The sequence below is a fragment of the Dama dama genome, chromosome 13 (assembly GCF_033118175.1).
Source record: "Dama dama isolate Ldn47 chromosome 13, ASM3311817v1, whole genome shotgun sequence".
NCBI classification, from domain to species: Eukaryota; Metazoa; Chordata; class Mammalia; order Artiodactyla; family Cervidae; genus Dama; species Dama dama.
The window spans coordinates 39,904,606-39,926,090 of record NC_083693.1 but is presented as its reverse complement, the minus strand read 5'-3'; the positions used below and the strand labels follow the sequence as shown (position 1 = coordinate 39,926,090).

At 42.8% G+C, this 21,485-nt stretch overlaps 1 protein-coding gene across 5 annotated transcripts in view; it reads left to right on the top strand.

The window, feature by feature from the left end:
- Positions 1-21,485, top strand: part of SCAPER (S-phase cyclin A associated protein in the ER) — a 396,679-nt gene that overhangs the window by 357,520 nt on the left and 17,674 nt on the right. For 4 of the 5 annotated variants that reach the window (XM_061158921.1, XM_061158918.1, XM_061158919.1 and 1 more), the window contains 2 exons: positions 4,925-5,162; positions 11,108-11,257. In XM_061158921.1, coding sequence (XP_061014904.1) covers positions 4,925-5,162; positions 11,108-11,257 — 388 coding nt within the window. Of the gene's footprint in view, positions 1-4,924; positions 5,163-11,107; positions 11,258-21,485 lie in introns of those variants that run through there. The other variant, XM_061158922.1, reaches the window with a different exon arrangement.

Genomic DNA, 21,485 nt, shown 5'->3' with positions numbered 1-21,485 from the left:
AATTTCATGGCTTCAGTCACCATCTGTGGTGATTTTGGAGTTCAAGAAAATAAAATCTGGCACTGTTACCATTGTTTCCCCTTCTATTTTCTATGAAGTAATGTGTCTGGGTGCTATGATCTTAGTTTTCTGAATGTTGTGTTTTAAGCCAGCCTTTTCACTCTTCTCTTTCACCTTCATCAAGAGGCTTTTTAGTTCCTCTTCACTTTCTCCCATTTGAGTGGTATCATCTGAATATTTGAGTTTGTTGATATTTCTCCCAGCAATCTTGATTCCAGCTTGTGAGTCATCCAGCCCAGCATTTCACATGATGTACTCTGCATGTAAGTTAAATAAGCAGGGTGACAATATACTGCCTTGATGTACTCCTTTCCCAATTTGGAACCAATCAGTTCTTCCATATAAGGTTCTAACTGTTGCTTCTTGACCTGCATACCTGTTTCACAGGAGACAAATAAGATGTTCTTGTACCCATCTCTTTAAGAATTTTCCACAGTTTTTTGTGATCCACGCAGTTAAAGGCTTGTGCATAGTCAGTGAAGCAGAAGTCGATGTTTTTCTGGAATTCCCTTGCTTTCTCTGTGATACAAAGGATGTTAGCAGTTTGCTGTCTTTCTTCTGCCTTTCCTAAACCCAGCTTGTACATCTAGAAGTTCTTAGTTCACATACAGCTGAAGCCTAGCTTGAAGTATTTTGAACATAACCTTGTTAGCATATGAAATGAGTATAGTTGTATAGTAGTTTGTGCATTCTTTGGCATTGCCCTTCTTTGGGATAGGAATGAAAACTGACCTTTTCCAGTTCTGTGGCCACTGCTGAGTTTTCCAAATTTGCTGACATACTGAGTGACATAGGGGATAGTATGAAAAGGCCCCTGTTAGACTGTAACCTTCTGTAAGGCAAGGGCCTGGTCTTCCTTGACTTTGCATCACAGGTGGTCATTGTTCCTGGAGCATGGGCACTTTGGCTTTGTAAGCAAAGAGTATATGACAGATAATCGTGTCCCTTTTGCTCACCACAGAGTCTGATGAATGATGATACTCCTGGATACAGGTCCGCTTTCTCAGACTATCCCAGTATATAAGATCCCACAGCTGGAATACCTCTCTAAGAAATAATTCACTTCTCCTTGAACAGTGAAGTTCACATTCATCACTTGGGCGGAGAGTGACTTAACTCCGTCCACCCTAAGTCCTGTGCAAACCTTTGGGCAGAGTGTTCTGGGCTCAGAGACTAAAATGGGAGATTCTAACAAGATACCTCAGGGATTCTAGATCTAAAGAAGGGAGCAAAGGCCAAATCCTAGAAGCTCAGAGAGCTGTCTAGAAGATCACCAGCACTGAAGGGCGTCAGGGTGGTTGTTACCAAACCAGAAATCTGGGACCAGGGATACAAGAGCCAGCACGCCAAGAACAAGTGAGGAAGAGGAGGTTATAGTGTCTGCAACTCTCACGGCTGCCTTTTTGGGCCAAATAGGGCCTAATACATAGTGGTTTAAAATCTCAAAGATGGAATGGATGGCACTTGATTCATACCCACACAAATCACTGCTTTTTTTGGCTAGCTATACTCTCCTTTAAGGCAAAGTAGGGTTTTCAAGAACTGTGCAGGAGTACTGATGGCCCAGTTATAGTTTTTCCTAATTGAATGTAGCTTTTAATGAACAGAAATGAATATACCTAATTTTAGAGACCAAACAAAAACACTTTAAAATCCAGTAAAATTGAGAAGATCTTAAGGTGTAACATATAAAATTTCAGATCTGATTTTTCATATCTCCCATGTATTTTGAAAAGAAAACTTTATAACCTGTGCCTGATATGAATAAGGCCTTTTACTTTTTTATTATAAACATTTAGGCTTAAAGTGATTATAGCTGACATTTAAGACCAACAGGAGCCAGTGGCCTGTTCATGGACAAACTATCTGTATTTCAGACTAAATCAAAAGTAAACATTCTCTAAAGTCCTTTCAGGTCTACATTGGTCCTGTGGAAGTCAAATGAAGTCAACAAGCCCTCTTTCTCCCCTCCATTCTGTATATTCTGTAGTCTCACTTTGAAATGAATCATCCTTTCCACAAAGCAATATTATATATATTTTGAACCATTTCCACATCTGAGTCCTTGAATGCTAATTTAATTGATTTTTCTGAATCAGCATTTTTATTTCATCAGAGGAATACTGCAAAAGATCCTAGGTCATGTTGTTTTATAGTTTCGTGTTTTCCTAATGGGGGGAGGGTGCGGTGTGAGGAAGGGGTGGAGAGAAGAGATACTGCTGTGATCTTCATTTGCTGCCTTTTTAAAAAATTTACTCTTTTGAAGAAATAGTAGCAGTGAAGTCATGTCATTTCATAAATGCTTGCAAAGGTTAACTATTACAAAGTGTTCTAAATGATAGTGCTATATCCCTGAATATCTGCATTTGAATATGCTGATAATCAGGTTAAAAACAGCACAGGCAGTAAGAGGGAGGTCACCATGCTGAATCACAGAGCAAATCGCAGAAAAACTCTTGTCAACCAGCCATGATGTCACTCAGCTCCAAGCTTCTGGAAGCCTATTAGAAATTAACTTTAGAGAGAAATGTCTTCTGACTTGTCATTGGTTCTAAAAGGCATTGGTTAAACAAACACAGACCCCTTTTGGGAATCTATATAATAAACTCAGGCACATTAATCTCCACTTGGAGAGATTAATCTCTCCTCAGTCTTTAGTCAGGGTCTGACCCCTAACTCTTAGGGCTATAATGGAAGGAAGGGCAAACTGAACTGACATGAGCTAACAGTTTGTGTAAAGCAAATAAATAACAAATAAAGCAAATAAATAACGTTTCTTAACTTTTTGTTTTTATTGAGTCCCATAAGACAGAAAGTGTCTCTCTGTGATGATACAGAATTACTTTACAATCTGTGTAATTTGTTTAACAGTGTTCGGTTTACCCCAAGATTTGATTTAAGAGAAGACATGGAGATAAAAGGAGGGGTCACCTATTTGGCCTAGATGTTTTGGTGTTTGGACAAACACCACCTTTAAAAGGTCAGAATTTTTGGTGGTACCCCTGCTTTTGCCACTGACAAATATTTATGACCCCAAACATCTCACTGAATCTCTGAGGGTCTCAGTTGTGTCACGCATGCAATCAGGAGAACCGTACCTTCTCCACCAACTATGAAGAAGTAGGAATGAGGCAACGTGGAAGGTGTGAGTGTAGTTACCAGGTCCTGCCATGCAGATGAGACGGTAGTATTTTATAAGAGCTGCTTTCTTGAGAAGAGAACGAGTGTCAGTTCATGCTGCGCTCTCAGCAATACCAGAAATAATGCACATTCAGGAAGTGCTTACTGTGGTTATGAATAAAACTCTGATGAAACTAGCAAGTCAGAATGAATAAAATAATCCCTTTAGGGATAAGTTATGGATTAGAAAACCAGACAAGATACTAGAAACTTGCCAGCCAGCACTTTCAGATTTGTAGTCACTTAGTGGCATCTCTTCTGTGCTTCTGGGCAAGTTTGTGAGATAAGCATAGACCCTCAGTGCCTCGCTCCCCTTCTAGATTCCTGTTGGAAGGAACAATAACAGTAGAAAAGGGAAGGTCAGGAGGAACCTGAGTTAGTGTTGAAAGTAGGGAAGGGCATCAGCCTGTGACAGAAACGTAAAGACATGTTGTCCCATGACGGCCGGTGACTGACCCACTTGGAACAACACTGAGACCTGAGCATTTGTGCGCAGCTACCGACCTTCCTTCTCCGATTCAAACCCTGGGGAGAAAAGGTGAGGCCTTCTTTCCAGGCATTTCAGCACAAGAATCTCCCTCCATTCCATTAGCTCTGACAGTGACACCTGCCATCCCCAAACCTTGCTGAACCATCAGAGAAATAGAATGTACCCCTTACCTTGGACCTATTCACCCTTGAGCCAGAGTGAATAGGAAGGGGCCCCACCTGAAGCATGTTGGCTGTGAGAAGGGGAGAGAAACCTGGATATAGTTTCTAGGGGGAAAAAAGGGGTGAGTGAATGCCTGCCAGACGCACTTAGTTATTAAACTGTAGGCTTGTGGTCACTAGATACTTCATGTATACCGGAGTTCAAGAGTGAGATAAATTTAGCAAACCCTCACCGATGCAATGGACATGAACTTAGGCAAACTCCAGGAGGTAGTGAGGGACAGGGAGGCCTGGCGTGCTGCAGTCCGTGGGATCACGAAGAGTCAGGCACGACTTGACGACTGACCAACACTTCCCACTGACTTTAGGAACTGTTTGCCACTACCGTTGCTTCTTGCTTATCCAGAGCATTGCCTGCCATTGTTGCTAAGCTGACTCCAAGGTGGTTTGTGTAAAGCTAATCCAGCACCAGCTTTTTCTTGGGAATCTGGCCCCTGCAACCTGTCCTTCCAGTGCTCCTCGATGACAGAACTGTGCCTTCAAAAGCAGTTGAAGTGTCTGCCTGTCACAGTATACCAGCACACTACTGGGTTTTTGAAGCCTCATGCTTTCCTGATAACTGCTTCCCCTGAGAAGACCCCCTTGTGTATCCAGAAAGCAAGCCATGGTGTTCCTGACTTCCGAGTCTCAGCAGCTCTCGCGGACTCTGTCCCATTCCTGCAGACCTGGAATCTAAACACAGTGGGGCTGCCCAGACTGCAAAGGGCCCAGGAGCAGTAGCAGCCTCAGCGGCCACAGAGCACCCCCTTGCCACTGGCGCAGCGGCCTGGCCTCCCCGCTGGAGAAAAGGGCAGGCCACAGAGCACCGGGGTGGGGGAGGGCTGCCTTTATTCCATGAGGTTTCTTGTTACCTCCCTACACAACTCACATGGTTTGCTTTTAACGGTCTGCTTGTCTTGTTCCATTTGACCTGTAAAAATGCTAACATCCTTTAAGTAGATTTCTCTTAAAGAGTTGAATGTTTCTTTGTCAGGTCTTACAGCATATTTGATGATAATCGCCAGGATCCCACAGGGCTGACAGCTGCTCTTCAGGCCACAGACCTGGCTGGAGTTCTGCACATGCTCTATTGCATCCTCTTCCACGGCACAATCTCGGACCCCAGCACTGCCAGTCCCAAGGAGAGTTACGCTCAGAACACAGTCCAAGTGGCCATCCAGAGTTTGCGTTTCTTCAACAGCTTCGCAGCTCTTAATCTGCCTGCTTTCCAGGTACCAGGAGTTGGTTAACCAACCAAGAGTTAATAATTTTATGTAGATATGATGAGAGGTTCTTCTCCTGGATTGGAGTGTCAGGAATAAGCTACAATAACGGGCATTACAGTACATGCTATTTATTAAGCTACTATATTCTGGGAAATGTATTAAGTGCTCTGCATATGCTTTCTTATTTATTCTCATGACTACCTTCCAAAATGTTATTATACCCATTTTACAGATGGGAAAGCTGGCAGTTAAGTAATTTCCCAGGGTTACACATAGCTGAGCCAGGACTGGTACCCATGGTTATATGAACCCCAGCCTATGCCACTCTGCTACTTACAAATCTTCTGTCTTGATTTCTTTAGAAAAACTGTTATCATCCTATAAACATTTAAATATTAAGGAAAGTAATGGTTTCTTATATAAACAGAACCAAAATTAGATAAATTGTTTTGATTGATGACTTTCTATGGATGATTTAACTGACTGGTGTCCAATGTAAAGTACATGTGTAGTTAAATGTGCAAACCCCTATAAATTAAGTTTTTATAGCTAAAGAAAGAAAAATTGCTTTGTGCTAAAACACCAGACTGTCAGCTTAGAAACAGATTTTTTTTCATGTAGGAAATTTAATTTTCAAAAACACTGAACCTTTGGAACAGAGCAAGCCCCAAGGAGTAGACTTTCTCTTTCAGTTTATTAACTGTCAAGTGATTTCATTAAAAAAGGAACAAGCTTGGCAGATGATGAACCCATAATTTAGATGAATTGCTTTGCTTAAAGGGAAAAAGGTTACAGAGATACAAATGTATGAAAAGTGTGGTCTTTGGCCTTCACAAAATGGAAGAAACACTTCTATTTTGTAGCTAGTGACAAATGTGTAATTCTTGTTCTCTTGAGAGCTGGAAATTATGAGTCAGTTGTACCACTGGATTCAGTATCTTTCAACTTTGTAGAGTTAGTTTATCCCTCCCAAGAACAGAAGTCTCTTCCTTGGGGTTAATGCTTTTCAGTTTTCAAAGCACTTAAACTAGCCTGAGGTGGTAACTATATAATACGTAAAGTTCCGAGAGGTTACAGCTGCACCTTTAACAAGAGAAAATGCCAGTGGCTGTGGCCTCTGGGTTGTACATAACATTTGTGTTTTATGAAGACTCAACCCCACTATGTTGTATCTGGAAACAGCTTGGAAATCAAGATATGCTCATTTTACGTCCTCAGAATATGGAGACCAGCAGGCTACCCATCAGCTAGATCCAACTAGAGTGATTTCTTTTGTTACCAGGGACTGTGAAAAGCAAATAACAAATAAAAAGTATTCCTCAGTTTCTGGTTTTATGGGTCTTCCGACCAGGGTTTTTACTGCTGCAGGGGGCTCCACTTCATGCACGAGCATTTCCATTAAGTAGGCCATTCCATCAGTCACTCTGCGTGTCAGGGAGCCCCAGGTCCCTGCCCCACCCGCACACCTCCATGAGCTCACAGCCTGTGCATCCTCACTCAGAAGGAGAACCACCCAACTCCTTCCAGCTCCGCTCCCTTGGGGCCTTTAGGCACAATGGCCAATAATGTGAGAAAAGTTAAAAATCTATTTCTGGAACTCTTCATGCCAAACTAAGATAGAAACCAAGGTTTCTCCTCTCCAGCTCTTTGCCTCATCAAGCCCAAAATACACCCCCTACTTGAACCATGTTTGCTTCAACCGCAGGGAAGATACCAAGGTAACTCAGGAGTGTTCCAGCTATTCTTAGAGTGAAATGCCCACCTCCTGAGTGGAATGTCTTTTCTTGGCTGGTTCCCAACAGTTCTTTTGCTTCTTTGTCCTCTGTCCTTCCTGTTACTCCATATTTCTCTTAATTCTTCCCTGCTGTATCTTCTTTTCTTGATCTCTTTCCTGACTCCCCTGTCTTCTTTTATTTTAGTCAATTTTGCCATCACTATTTCTCATTCTCTCCCCAGACACTGTTTCCAGGTTCCCTTTTCCCCTTAACCCTGGGCCAGGAAAGCCTGCAGGGGCCTTTCCTCTTGGCTGCCATCCTTTTGTTGCTCAGAGTCCAGCACGTGCTTTTCTCTTACTCTCATACGTCAGGATGTGCAGGGACCCAGATACCTGGAATTGCTAGCCTAAGGGCCTTTAATACATCTACCAGTGATTACCTTATTGCACCAGTTATTTTTATCCATTTGAAAAACAAACTTAGTGGGGTAAACAGCAACCATTTTATCATGATCATAGCTTCTGTGGGTCCGCAATTCCAGCTGGGCTTTTAACAGTGGGAGTGGCTTGTCACTACTCCACAATGTAGTGCTTCTGCTGAGGGGCTCAAATCCTGGGGTGGAGAGTGTGGAGAGGAGGTGCAGGTTGACTCAGATAGCTGGGAACTGAAATTAGCTGGAGGCTCCTTCATGCTTATATTTTATGCCCAGGAATCCTCCAAGACCAGGTTCACCAGGACTACTGGCCATAGACTCTACATAAGGCTTCTCTATGTGACTTGGGCTTCTCAGAACATCATCGTGTCTGTGTTCTCAGTAGGAGTGTTCTGAGAGGAAACTTCTGGAAAACATGTGCTCCCCAAGGATCAGACAGAAGCTGTATGACTTTTTATGACCTGGCCTCTGAAGTGGTATGGTTATATATCAGCCATACTCTATTGGTTACAGCTTTCCAGATTCAAGAGAAGACATAGGTCCCTTCTCTCAAAGGGAGGGCTGGCAAAGATTTATAGTTGTTAGCTTAACCAACCACTGTAGTCTGTTCAGCATGCTAAAGCAAAACATCTTTCCACACAGACATTATTGATGTAAATAGACATCTGATCAAGCGTGCAGTGCTCAAGTAAATGTGATACAAATATACAATATTTGCATTGTAAAGCGATGGGTGAGTTTGGGAGAAAAGTATTTTTATGATAGATATGGTCAGAGAAGCTCATATTCTAGTTCATTAAAACAACTTATTGTCAAAAGTGAGATTTTAGGAACTATGTTTATAATAAGCACAGGATCGCTTCTCAGCCTTTTGGCTAAGATCAAGTATAACAAACACAGAAAAAGAGATGTTAGATACAATATGGGTCTGACCTCAGAAAAAAATCTGGGAGACAATTTATGAACTGCCCGGAAGGATCAAAGGAACTGAAGAAAACTGAAATGAAATCAGTGGTCTGACCGTCTGAAAAGTTAGACAACGTGAGACATGTCAACAGATTGAGTCCCAGTGCGTCACAGCAATGCATCTCTGTAGAGCTGTTAGAGAGAAACATCCTCATCAAGACCTCTGGGTCTGGGGTCAGACTGACCTGACTTTGAGCCATCATGCTACCAAGTTGTGTGACCTTAGACAAGTCATATGAGTCCTTAAAATTCAGTTTCTTATTTTTAAAATAGAGATTAAAAACACTTACCCCACAAGCCTAAGGATTAAATGAGACTACATAAAAGCACCATGCTAGCTAGCTTGCTCCTTGGAAGGAAAGCTCTGACAAACCTAGACAGCATATTAATAAGCAGAGACATCACTTTGCCGACAAAGGTCTGTGTAGTCAAAGCTATGGTTTTTTCAGTAGTCATGTACGGATGTGAATTGTTGTTCAGTTGCTCAGTTGTGGCCGACTCTGCAACCCCATGGACTACAGCACGCCAGGCTTCCCTGTCCTTCACCATCTCCCAGAGTTTGCTCAAATTCATGTCCACTGAGTCGGTAATGCCATCCAAACATCTTGTCCTCTGTCATCCCCTTCTCCTCCCGTCTTCAATCTTTCCCAGCATCAGGGTCTTTTCCAATGAGTCAGTTCTTCGCATCAGGTGGCCAAAGTATTGGAGCTTCAGCTTCAGCATCAGTCCTCCCAATGAATATTTAGGGTTGATTTCTTTTATGATTGACTGATTTGATCTCCTTGGAGTCCAAGGGACTCTCAAGAGTCTTCTCCAACACCACAGTTTGAAAGCGTCAATTCTTTGGTGCTCAGCCTTCATCATGGTCCAGTTCTTACATTACTATGCTGACAAAGGTCTGTGTAGACAAAGCTATGGTTTTGCCAGTAGTCCGTTATGGATGTGAGAGCTGAACCATAAAAAAGACTGAGTGGGAAAGATTGAAGGCAAGAGAAGAAGGAGGTGGCAGAGGATGAGATGGTTAGATAGCATCACCGACTTAATGGACATGAATTTGAGCAAACTTCAGGAGATAGTAAAGGACAGAGGAGCCTGGTGTCCTGCAGCCCATGGGGTTGCGAAGAGTCAGACACAACCTAACAACCGAACAACAACAACAAAGCTAGCACATGGTAGGCCCTGTAGACCGACTCAGATTCCAAAGGGGTGAAGAATTTACCCAAACCATCTTGCAGGTGTTGAATCAGGTTAAATTTTGAGTGCCGCATTCCCACTGTTCCTGTACCTTTCTTCAGGGTCATAAACCTATGTAATTGTTTTGTGTGACAACGTGTTGCATAGCAGTAACAAAAGGTTATCCATTAGAATATTTTCTTAACTGGTTCCATTTCATTGTATACTAATAAGGCTGTCAAAATATTTTTCTCCCTTCAGCAAAGACTTTTATTTCACTCTGAATTCATATTGGCACAGATGGCCTTGAGATCCCGGATATTGTATATTGCATACTCTTTGACAGTTTTTACAATTGAAGGTGGTCTCAAGAAACAAATCAATGTACTGACTTGGCAATTAATTCTGGCTAAAAAGGAAATATGGTTTCCTTGAAAAATTGGTTTAATTTTTATATTCAAACTTGCATGCCCCTTGACCTGCTCTTATCAGTAAAGGTTAAACAGAGGGCAGTGGGTCACAGCAAGCTGGACACAGCTAATTAAATAAGGGCTGAGCTGAGAAGGTGTCACTCCTTGATTTAAAAGAGCAAGGCCCTCCTGAAGTCTCTTTGGGGCTTGAAAAACATCTTGTCTCAGTGCAATGAAACTGAGGCAGAAGGCAGTCTTAAAATTTAGCAGTAATTTTGTTTCAACAGTATTAATTAAAAAGACTGTGTTTCACAGCAGGGTTAGGCAGAGTGAATTCATTGAAAGTTCCAAGCTGCAACATATCTGACCTGGTTCAAGCTAGCCAAGACCTCCGATCGAGAGATGAGTTTAAGACGCTGCCGTACCCCGCAGGCCCGCAGTGGCGCTTCATTCCAGTGTGGGCTGCGAGTGTATTCTGTGGGCTTCGCCTCTCCCCTTTGCCCTCATGTCGCTCTGTCTGTTTGACATGTTTATTAAATAGAAGCTTCAGGCTGCACAGACAGACTCAGGCTCTCCTCCCGCGTCGCCCACCACCGGCAGCCGCTTGCCTGTCTTGAGAAAGGATCCCAGAAGCCTCGTAACTGAGGGGGCTGCATTTTGTTTGTTTTTTTGGGGGGAGGTGTTTGTCGGGGATTTTTTACATTCTTTTGGGAGCTGTGGAGCTGTTTGAACAATAACTAGTTGTTCTTTATATCTATTTTGTCTTTGAACTTAAGTAAATAATTAGAATTGTATTTTAATCTCTGCATATGAGGAAATATTTTCTCCTTAAAAAAAAAAGTATTGGAAGTTAGCTAAATGGTAGATTTGCAGGTGAATTTTAATATCTTTAAATTTTTCCAAGTTTTCTACAGTGAGACTATTGGTGCAATGAGAAAAAAATACCTCATTAAAAATGGGATAAATACTCATGCTTTAGGTGAATAACATCTTGATCCACATAGTTACAAGCATCTGGTCTGCTATGCTCTATTTTCTTTTTGGGGGGGTGGGGGGCGATTAAGTGTTGCATTTATTACGGTCACTTATTAGAGCAAGAATCCTTGAACTGAGCTGTTAAGCGTTGTACTTTCGAAATTTCCTATGCTTTCCTGGCAGCGTGGTGCAGAGTGCACCGGGCCCAGGCTTGCTTTGTGATTTGCAGCCCTGGCTCCCCCTGGCTGGGGAGTGCTAACTGCTCCTTGTCTTTGTCAGTCTATCGTAGGGGCAGAGGGCTTGTCCCTCGCGTTCCGGCACATCGCCAGCTCCCTGCTGGGCCACTGCAGCCACGTCTCCTGTGAAAGCCTCCTTCATGAGGTCATCGTCTGTGTGGGCTACTTCACTGTCAACCACCCAGATAACCAGGTAAGGGGCCCAGGAACGTTCCTCAGACTGCTTCCCCAGCCCTGAGAGTGTGAGGTATTGGAGTGAGAAAAGGCAGGCGAGCCTGCTGGAACCCATCTGTTCTGTGTGAGGCCCTTGAGGCAGGCTCCAGGGATATGTCTCTGGTTTCTCCTCTCTAGAAAGACGTAATCAGCCCTAGATCAGCACGAGGACCTCCTCTTAGAGCTAGAAAAATAAAATATTTTTCATCAGATATTCTTGTTAAGCCACATAGAAGTGTCTCCTCCCTTACCATATAGATTCTGATGCTTTATTCATTTTGTTTGTTTGTTTGGATGAAATAGATAACACTTTCAACTTGCATCACTTTGCAAATAGCATCAGAGTCCATTGCTTTATGAAACTGCTCTTGGTCTTTTGCTTCTGCCGAGGTGCTTAAGAGGGTGCCAGATGGTGTTGGAGGGGAGCCTGAGAAGGCAGGGCTTGGGCCTTACGGCCTTGAAGCACCCAGAATACTTTTGCATTTAACTGGTTTTTTTTTTGTTTGTTTCTGAGCAAGATTTCATTTGTAAATAGGGTTCTGTTGCCTTAAAATGTTGGGAAATCTGTTTTACAGATTTTATTTTTAAAATAATAATAAAATATTTCTCCTTATTTTAAAAAACAGAGTTATGGCATAACATATCAGATTGTAATTCCTGACAACCTAATTTATCTAAAGCCTCCTACTCAGCAACTCTAATTGTGTGGATTATATCTGAGAAAAAGGCCACCAAACAACCCTCGCTCCAAGTTTCCTAATTTTTTATTTTAGGCAACTCTGTAATAAATGTGCTTACTAGGTTTATTAGCCTGCAGTAATCTAGACCAGGAGAAGGCAATGGCAGCCCACTCCAGTACTCTTGCCTGGAAAATCCCATGGACGGAGGAGCCTGGTAGGCTGCAGTCCATGGGGTCGCTAGGAGTTGAACACGACTGAGCAACTTCACTTTCACTTTTCACTTTCATGCACTGGAGAAGGAAATGGCAACCCACTCCAGTGTTCTTGCCTGGAGAATCCCAGAGACGGGGCAGCCTGGTGGGCTGCCATCTATGGGGTCGCACAGGGTCAGACACGACTGAAGCGACTTAGCAGCAGCAGCAGCAGCAATAATCTAGACCAGGGCAGGACAAGGACAGGAGATAGTTGTAGTGCCAGAGCCAAATACAAGGTGAGAACCTACAGTCTAAGAGCTGATGAAACTGCCTATCTGATAAGGAGAAAGAAGATAGAAGAAACAAGACAAGCCCAAGAACTTAGCAGGTGTAGGCATTGGAGTTCACAGGGACACTAACCCCAGTATTTTATTTCCCCAGATGATTGTTGATGCCCCTAGTGCTGACCCTGAGTGAGCATGGAGGCAAAATGTATGTTGTATATCTTCCCTCTAAAAGGGTTAAAGAATATGCAGTCCATCCCAGAAAGATTTCCATGATTAAAATACAGGAAATGCGGACCCTTGCCAGAATAAGTGTCACACATAGAAAAATCCCTCTTTCACAGACCTCGTTGCCCCGGGGGCAGACCTTTCTCCTCTCCCACCATGGGAGCACTCACACAGCACTCTCCCCAGCCAGCACCTCTGGATAGATGCTCTGTGCTTTCTGGACCAGGCCCCACAGGTTCAGGAGTCTCTCACAAGCTACTCAAGGAGGAACATCTCCTGTTAGGTTATCTTTTCTTCATGTGTGTCCATTTGACCTACTAAACTGCATCTCATTTCCCTTCAAAAGTTTGTCTTTTTGTTACAAAAGTATCCCTTACTCATCATGAAAAAGATAAGCAAGCCTAAAGAAGGAAGCAGAGTCCCAGTCATTCCTGATCTCCCTGTTGAGACAGCCACTGTTACCATTTTGGCAGGTTCCTTGCAGTCTGTTTTCGGTGAACATTTTGCCAGTTAATATTGTTGAGATATAATTGACATATAGCATTGTATTGGTTTTAAATGTGTACAGTGTGAAGTCTTGATCATGGCTATGTTGCAAAATGATTAGCACAATAAATTTAGTTAACAGTCATTACCTCACATAGTTAAATTTCTTTTTATTGTGATGAGAACGTTTAGATGCTCTGCAACTTTCAGATATGGAATACAGTATTGTTAACTTTAGTCACATACTGTATATTACATCCCCAGAACTTATTTATCTTATAACTGGAAGTTTGTACCTTTTGACACCTTCACTCATTTCACCCACATTCTGTCCCTCTATGAACATTTTTACCTAGCTGAGCTCATATTGTATATACAGTCCTATCTTGCTTTATACACTTAACATTATATCAGAACCCTTCTTTGTGAGTATCACTTTTAATGGCTACATGACTTTACCTTTTGTAAGTCATTTACTATTTATCATGACACTATCTCCTGCCCTTGTAAGGAGGTGAGTAATTTGTGTGTGTGATGATATGTTACTGTACAGTTCTACAGCAAAAGGTTTAGTTCCTTCAGCACACTCATGTTTCGGGATGGTTTGAAACTCTTTACTTAAATCAACTGTGTTGTGATGAGTTTACTGAACTGTGTGGGGTTTCAGAGAATCTTTCTGCTACTCCTCCCCTGCAGGTAAAACACATGCTCTAAGTGTCTCTGGGCTCACCAGAGTCAGTGAGAGATGGGGGCGGGGGAACTGGTGTTTGGAAATGGCATGTTAAAGCTGACATCGACCTGATGGCAAAGTAATGCCTGGGCATGTTGGAATAAGAAAAAAGCAGATTCAGTGGGCAGAGAGAGCAGCAAGCAATGCAAGGAGGAGACAGAGACCCTATGGCTTCTCAGTCAGGGAAGAAGATGCTGTGGGGTTTAGAGGTAATTGTGGAGAGGTAAGTTCACTATGAGTAAAAAGTTAGAAAAGTTTAAAAAAAAAAAAAAAAAAGGCCAGACCTCCTTTCTCAACACCTTGCCTCCCAGAAATCCTACCTGGACATCCACTTCTGATTTGATGGAAGGTCAGAGAAGTCAGTTCAGTCCTGATGCAATTGCTGAAACAGTAAAGTATCTGCATACGATGCAGGAGATCTGGGTTCAATTCTTGAGTTGGGAAGATCCCCTGGAGAAGGGAATGGCAACCCACTCCAGTACTTTTGCCTGGAGAATCCCATGGACAGAAGAGCCTGGTGGTCTACAGTCCATGAGGTCGCAGAGAGTCAGACACAACTGAGAGACTAACACTCGGTGTCAACTAGAGAAGAAATCAGAAATTGCTAGAAATGATAGTAATTGTCAACCACTGAGACACTGAACCTTAAGGAGATGCTGTTTCTAAGCATAACCTATTATAGTCATAGAATTCTTTATTTGTTGCTCAGTCGTGTCTGACTCTTTGCAACCCCGTGGACTGCAGCACACCAGGCTTCCCTGTCCTTCATCATCTCCCGTAGCTTGCTCACACTCATGTCCATTGAGTTGGTGATGCCATCCAAGAATTCTTTATACTACCCTCATATCTGTTGTCTCTTGGACCTCCCTCATTAGCATTTCACTGAAGCTATAAGCAGAAGATTTATTCCTACCTCACAGACAGGTGAGGTATTGGGATTCAGCGAGGTGAAATAAGCCCCCTGAAATGACATAAAGAATTGGAGAAACTGAGGCTCCGAGAAGGAAAAGGAATTGACCAGCAAGAATTCACAGAACCCAGTCTCCTAGAGGGCAGTCCTGATGCCCTTTCTGCCTCACTTCTGTTATTATGATAGTGAATTTATTTAACCTCATGCCACTTTCTTTAAATCAGAGAAATTTCAGAGGAGAAATTACAATGCTCAACTGATTTAATGTTTCCGTATCATCAGGCAGAAATCATGTTAATTTGCAGGCCTGTTTGTCCACAGAGGCTCTTTTATGCCTTCCAGGGAAACAGCTTGTGTCTTTATAAGACAGGAGACCCTGAACTCCTGCTGCAACCGAAGGCTGTTTTATTAGGTAAACTGCTTTGCATAAAGGATTGGCTCTTCTTATTTGCCACCATTTAGTCTATTAACTGGAAGGACTGAGCCCCATGATACCAAGGATGACTTTAGAAGAGAAACCTGGATAATAAAAGCAATGCCCCATCCTTGATAGAACCAATCATCTGTTTCCTGTAAGGTTGCAGTTTCTAATTAAAAAATTTTTAATCAAAAGCTTCCTTGTATTTTATAGTACTTTCATGACTCTAAGTTCCTTCCCATTTAATTATTATAATGAACGTAATTAGTATGTGCTGTCAGGCCTTCACTTTATTTACATTTTATATTGGATAATTAAATGTGGTCTGATAATTAAATTAACTCAAATGACAGATGATTTGACTGCCTGCATATTACTGTATTGGGAATAAGCACCTTTGCATATTCATTTTAGTTAGTGACTTTTTCACCTGGTAAGACCCCATAGATTCCTGCTATCAGAGCTGGAGTCTCCCATGATAGTTGAAAGGAGGAAGGCTCCCATTGGCCCACCCTCCCCCATCAGCTTCTCTGAAGGGAGTCATGAAGACTGTGTTATCATCTGCTTGTCTGTTGATTGGGAGGTGCGGGGTGCGGGGCTGTCAGAACTGGCCAGTCAGCTGGACAGTGAGGCTTGTGAAGCTAGATTCTGCCTAAGCTGTGTGACACGCAGTTTCCAAGTCTTCTGTTGCTGATGACTTAGTAAGAAAATCGAAAGGTAATTGACTAGATGTTCCTAAAATGTTGTGCTCACCTCAGACATTTCCCTGCAAACAAAAACAGGGGCAGTCTCCCGGTTGTATACCGCCTGCCTGTGAGGGACGCAGAGTTGTGTTTTAAGAGTGGCAGTTTCCCAGTACATTTTTGCTTTTAGAACTCTCAGAGGTGCCCTAATTCCTGCGCAAACATTCTTGCTTAGCTCCTTGTTTTTCTCAAAGGCAGATGGTCCTAGGTCACACCCCTTTGGTAAACTCCTCCTGCCTCATCCAGGTCTAAGAGTAGAGTGTGCTATGGTGGGCTCAGAGTGGAAACTCCAGCCTTCAAGGCCCTTCTGTCCTTCCAGTGTTGGCAGCTTATTCCTGAGCTGTCACACACACATTCAGCTTTCTCTATTTTCTTTCCTTGTGTGACAGATACAGTTCCCTTTCACAAAACAATAATGTATCATGTCTAAGGAAGAGCCTAAGAACTTCAACAATATAACTATCTTGGAGTTACTCTCAGTATTTACAGCAACAAAGGAAGCTATGGGGTTTGTTCCCAAAAGTAGAACAAATAAACTTCCTAATTAAAAATAACTTCTGCCTAAAGATTTATTTGGAGGCTTCCGGTGAGTGACCTGGCTGGTGTTAGAATGGAGAAATTTGCCAGTTAGTGATTTTGGCCACTTGGAAAAGTCACCAATATCACAAAATCCAAACAAAAGATACCTTTACGCCCCTCATCTCTTTGGTGTCCCCATCTCGCTTTTCCCACACAAGGGTAGTTTGAAGTACCGCCTGAGCCTCGGTTTCCTCATCTGTGAAATGGAGGGCATAGTACCACTACTGCCCGTGTTGCTGAGTGAATTAAATGAGACAACACAGGCCCAGACTCATAGTGCATGCTCAAAAAAGGCAGACCTTGCTGTCCCAGTGGCCCTCTTATCATCAGCTTTATGGCACTAAATAATATGGCTGAGTCAGCAGTAGGCTGAATTCATAATTCTGGCATGGTGAACTGAAAAAAACATGGTTGTACAGATAATGGTGACTGAAGCCATGAAATTAAAAGATGGTTACTCCTTGGAAGCAAAGCTCTGACAAACTAGACAGTATATTAAAAAGCAGAGACATCACTTTGCTGACAAAGATCCGTATAGCCAAAGCTGTGGTTTTTCCAGTAGTCATGTACAGATGTGAGAGTTGGACCATGAAGAAAACTGAGCACTGAAGAATTGATGCTTTCGAATTGTGCTGGAGAAGACTCTTGAGAATCCCTTGGACAGCGAGGAGATCGAATCAGTCTATCCTAAAGGAAATCAACCCAGAATATTCACTGGAAGGACTGATGCTCCTTCCAGTATTGGAGCCGAAGCTCCAATACTTTGGCCACCTGATGCAAAGAGCCAGCTCATTGGGAATGACCCTGGTACTGGGAAAGATTGAAGGCAGGAGGAGAAAGGGGTGACAGAGGATGAGATGGTTGGATGGCATCATCTCAATGGACATGAGTTTGAGCAAACTCCAGGAGATGGTGAAGGACAGGGAAGCCTGGCATGCTGCAGTCCATGAGATCTCAAAGAGTTGACATGACTTAGCAACAGACTGAACAGCAAAAACAAACTATCCTTCCTTCACCAGTCTTCTCAGTTTCTCAGTTTGGGGGAACTCAGGTTCAGAACACTCCAATAACATAACTGTCATGAAATCTAACTTTGAAACTGAAAGCTCACCATAGTTTCGTCTCCACTGCACTGTAAAGGCTGGCAGCCCACTAAACTCCTTCAGCAGTGTCTGTGAGGCAAAGAGCATGAGGAGGGACATTGTGAGGGTTGGTTTAGCCACACAGTGACATGAAGTTAATCCTCTGAGATCCATCCCAAGACTGGGCAGAGCGCAGAAAACGCACAAGGGGAAGAAGCCAAACAATGAACCGTCAGCACCCTAGTCCCAGGTACCCAAACCAGGTCCTGTGAACAAGGTCCAAGGCTGAACACTGCCACCAGTTGAGGGGTGTATGTCCAGTCATCAGTCATCCTTGGCTCACTTGGAAGTCTTCTGCTGGTGTGGAAAATGAGGCCAGAAAGAATATTTTGTCAAAGTTTAACTAATGACCAATCATAAAACTAACGTTTTCTGGGCCTGCCTTGGTGTTCAGATTTAAAGGGTATCTTTTTAAATCACTGAGATAGACTGTAAAGACTTCTGTAATCACAGAGAAAACACCTCTTCTGACATAGGAGATCTTACGTAAAAGCCTGACATCATAGAACAAACACTGGGACAGCAGTCAGAAGGTAAGGTCTTCTCATAACTATGTGGCTCTGTGACCCTGGGCAAGTCACTGCCCTTCTCTGGGCTTCACTTTCCTATCTGTCAAAAGAATTAGGCTGGGTCCTCCTAAGGACCCTTCCAGCTCTGACAGAAGACAAATGTATAAGTCTAAGATGAAGTGAGAAGTCATGTCCAGGTCAGTATAGGTGCTTGAATTTAATAATTTTCATTTCTAAATGTAGTCATCACAAATGTTCTAGCAGCCACGCTGATCTCCTTGCTGTTCTGCAAACACACCTCTCAAAACTTTGTTCTTACTGCTTTCTACCTGGGAATCTTTTCCCCCAGAAATCAGCATGGTCTGGGGAGGGGTGGGGGGGGGGTACTTTCAAAGGCTTTTTTCTCAGTTGTCATGTTATCAGAGTGGCCTTTCCTGACATAGTATCTAAAATCAGCCCCATGGTTCCTGTTTTCACCTTTACCTAGCTGTATTTTTATTCATATACTTATTGCCCACCCCAACATTTATTTTGTCTGTCTCCCCTCTCCCACCCCATGCTACTAAAGTGTTAGTATGTTGAGAACAGAGTCTTTGTCTGCAGTGCCTACAGTAGTGTCTGGCACATAGTAATTACTTAATATTTGTTAAATGAATTATTGGATATTGAGATAATATACCTCTTCTAGACATTATACTGCAGAGAAGGTTAAAATGGCCCCAGATTTTAAAGAATGCAACACTTCTGCTTTAGTGACCAAACCTCCTAAACTGACTTTTAGCTAAAAATTTAAGAGCCATTTCTTTGGCATGGTAAGTTAGTTACATTTGAATTTATGCTAAGAGAAACTTCTTAGTTTTGTTTTTGCTGGAGCCAGTAGTTCTGAGATCTGAAGGAAACTACTCTGTTTAAGGTTTGGCATATCCTGTGTTTGAGAAAACAGCAGTGTGTGAGAGAAAGCTTTGGAGGCAGACTGAAGTCCATGTCCTAGCCCACCTCTCACTTGAGTGATATAAACTTGGGCAGGTTATCTGAGTTTCGTTTCCCCTAAGCTATAACATAGAGACAGGAAATTGTTGTAATGATTAAATGTCATCCTCAAAACTTCCCTAGTGGTCCAGTGGCTAAGACTCCACGCTTCCAATGCAGGGGCCCCAAGTTCAATCCCTGGTCTAGGGACTAGATCCCACATGCTGCAACTAAGAGTTGGCATACCACAGCTAAAGAGGCCATGAAGATCCCACATGCTGCATGCTGCAACTGAGACCCAGCACAGCCAAATAAATTATTTTTTAAATGTCGTCTTTATTACGCAGACCCCAGGTTTACTTGACTCTCAGCTATGAGAGGGGATGTCTTTCGGATATTTGCTTGTCAAGTTGGTGGCATTGTCACAGAAAGTCTTTTGGATATGTGTGTTCCACTCTGAAACCATACACTGTAGGAAAATCTATACTTAAAGACCCCCAAATCACCATGTCATTCATTGTAATAGCAAGTTTCGGGGGGAGAGGGGGTTAAAATATTTTTCTTAAGTTTCTTCATGTGTATATAGTTCCTTTGGGATCGTGCACCTTGGGTCTGCATATCTCATCAAAGAACCCAGTCTGTAGGAGTTCTGTCATGGTAGCCATGAGCTGGCCTCTGCTTTAAGGCACTAGCGGTGTGTGTTTATAGCATGATGAGAGGATTGTGGGCTCTGGAGCCAGGTGACCTATGTTCTGGTCACAGCTATCCCCCTTACCAGCTCTGTGATCCTGGTCAAAACCCTTAGCTTCCTGGTGCCAGTTTCTTTAAATCAGGATAACACTGGTAACACCTCAGAGGGTTGTTATGCAGATTAAATTAGGTCATGAGCATAGTGTAAAATTAGTACCTTCCCTGGGCCTGAACAAAGGTTAATTGTAATATGACTGAAATGTCTGCCTTCCACATTCCCTGCTCTTAATGGGAAGATCCTTGGAGTATCCACTCAGTCAGCTCTGACACTTGATACCACCTCAGATAGGCCATCTCTGCTGTCAGAGCCTGTGTTCCCGTCTGTTGAGAAAACTAAAGAGAACTCTGTGTGTCTTCATGGACCCAGAGGATGTAGAAGCCTGAGGAGGACCTCCTGTAGGGCTCTCAGCTGCCACTCGACGCGCTGCCCCAGCACAGCTGCCAAGGGAGGTCTGGGCGGGTCAGTGTGGCCCTGTCCAGCTGCCAGCTCCCCGCCCCAAGGGGCATGCGTGGTTCAGCCAGACATACCTGACAGGTAATAAACATAGGCTTGTCTGGAAGGCAGTGGAGGAGAATCTCTGCTCACCATTTGGGGCTGCAGAAATAGGAGGAAGAGAGACCTCACACCCAAATAACTCTCTTCTATAGGGGCAACTGCTAAACTGAAAACACACCACAGAAATAACTCAGAGGTGCCCTGAGATGGTGTTAGGAAAAGAAACTGGAAAATGCCTCACATGAATCAATGTGAGCATTTAATGGACCTTAATTGGAACCTTATCCTACTGTACTTAGAACAGAGAGATGAAAGCAAAAGAAATCTGAGAGACCATTTATTTCACTTGAGAAAGCAGTAAACTAAAACTACAAAAAGATTTGACTACTATTATATTTTTTATGATTAAATAAAATTGTCATAGACTGGTGCTGGCGAGCCCATAAGTGCTCCGTGGAATGCATCCATGCTCTTTGGCTGCTGCTGGGATGTGATCAGAAAATCTATCAGGCTGTACTCTGCATTTATTAACTCTGCTATTCTCACACCACCCAAAGGCTCTGTAGTGAGCAAGGCTTGACCCAAGTTCAAAATCAGAATAGTTGAGAATATGAGGAGAGCACATTTTGTCTGAAGACTTTTCATTCATTCTTAAGAAAAAAAATATATTCTAAGCTATTTTCACCATATTTAAATGTAGTGTCTGTGCAAGTATAATCACCAAAAGGTGCTCATGTGTGTGAAACCTTGTAACACAGACTTACATTATTTCTGCAAGTTCACAGGCCTTCAGAGATCATCTAGTCCAGCTCCCCTCATTGCCAGACAAGAGAAGGACTTGCTCAAGTCCCTAGAGCCAGGCCTCCTAACACAAGATCTAGGACTTTTTGTGACCAGTCTTCTCCCTCCTCTCCCCACCCCCTACCTTTTGGTAGGTGTGACATAGATACTTCAAGTAAAAAAAAAAAAAAAAAATCAAAATAAAGAGGTCCCTCAAATGTATGACAGTATGGTGGGTCTGTATCATTTCCAAGGTCTGTGCTCTTTAGACAAAGTTTTTTCTCAAACATAAATTAAAATGAAAAGAGCA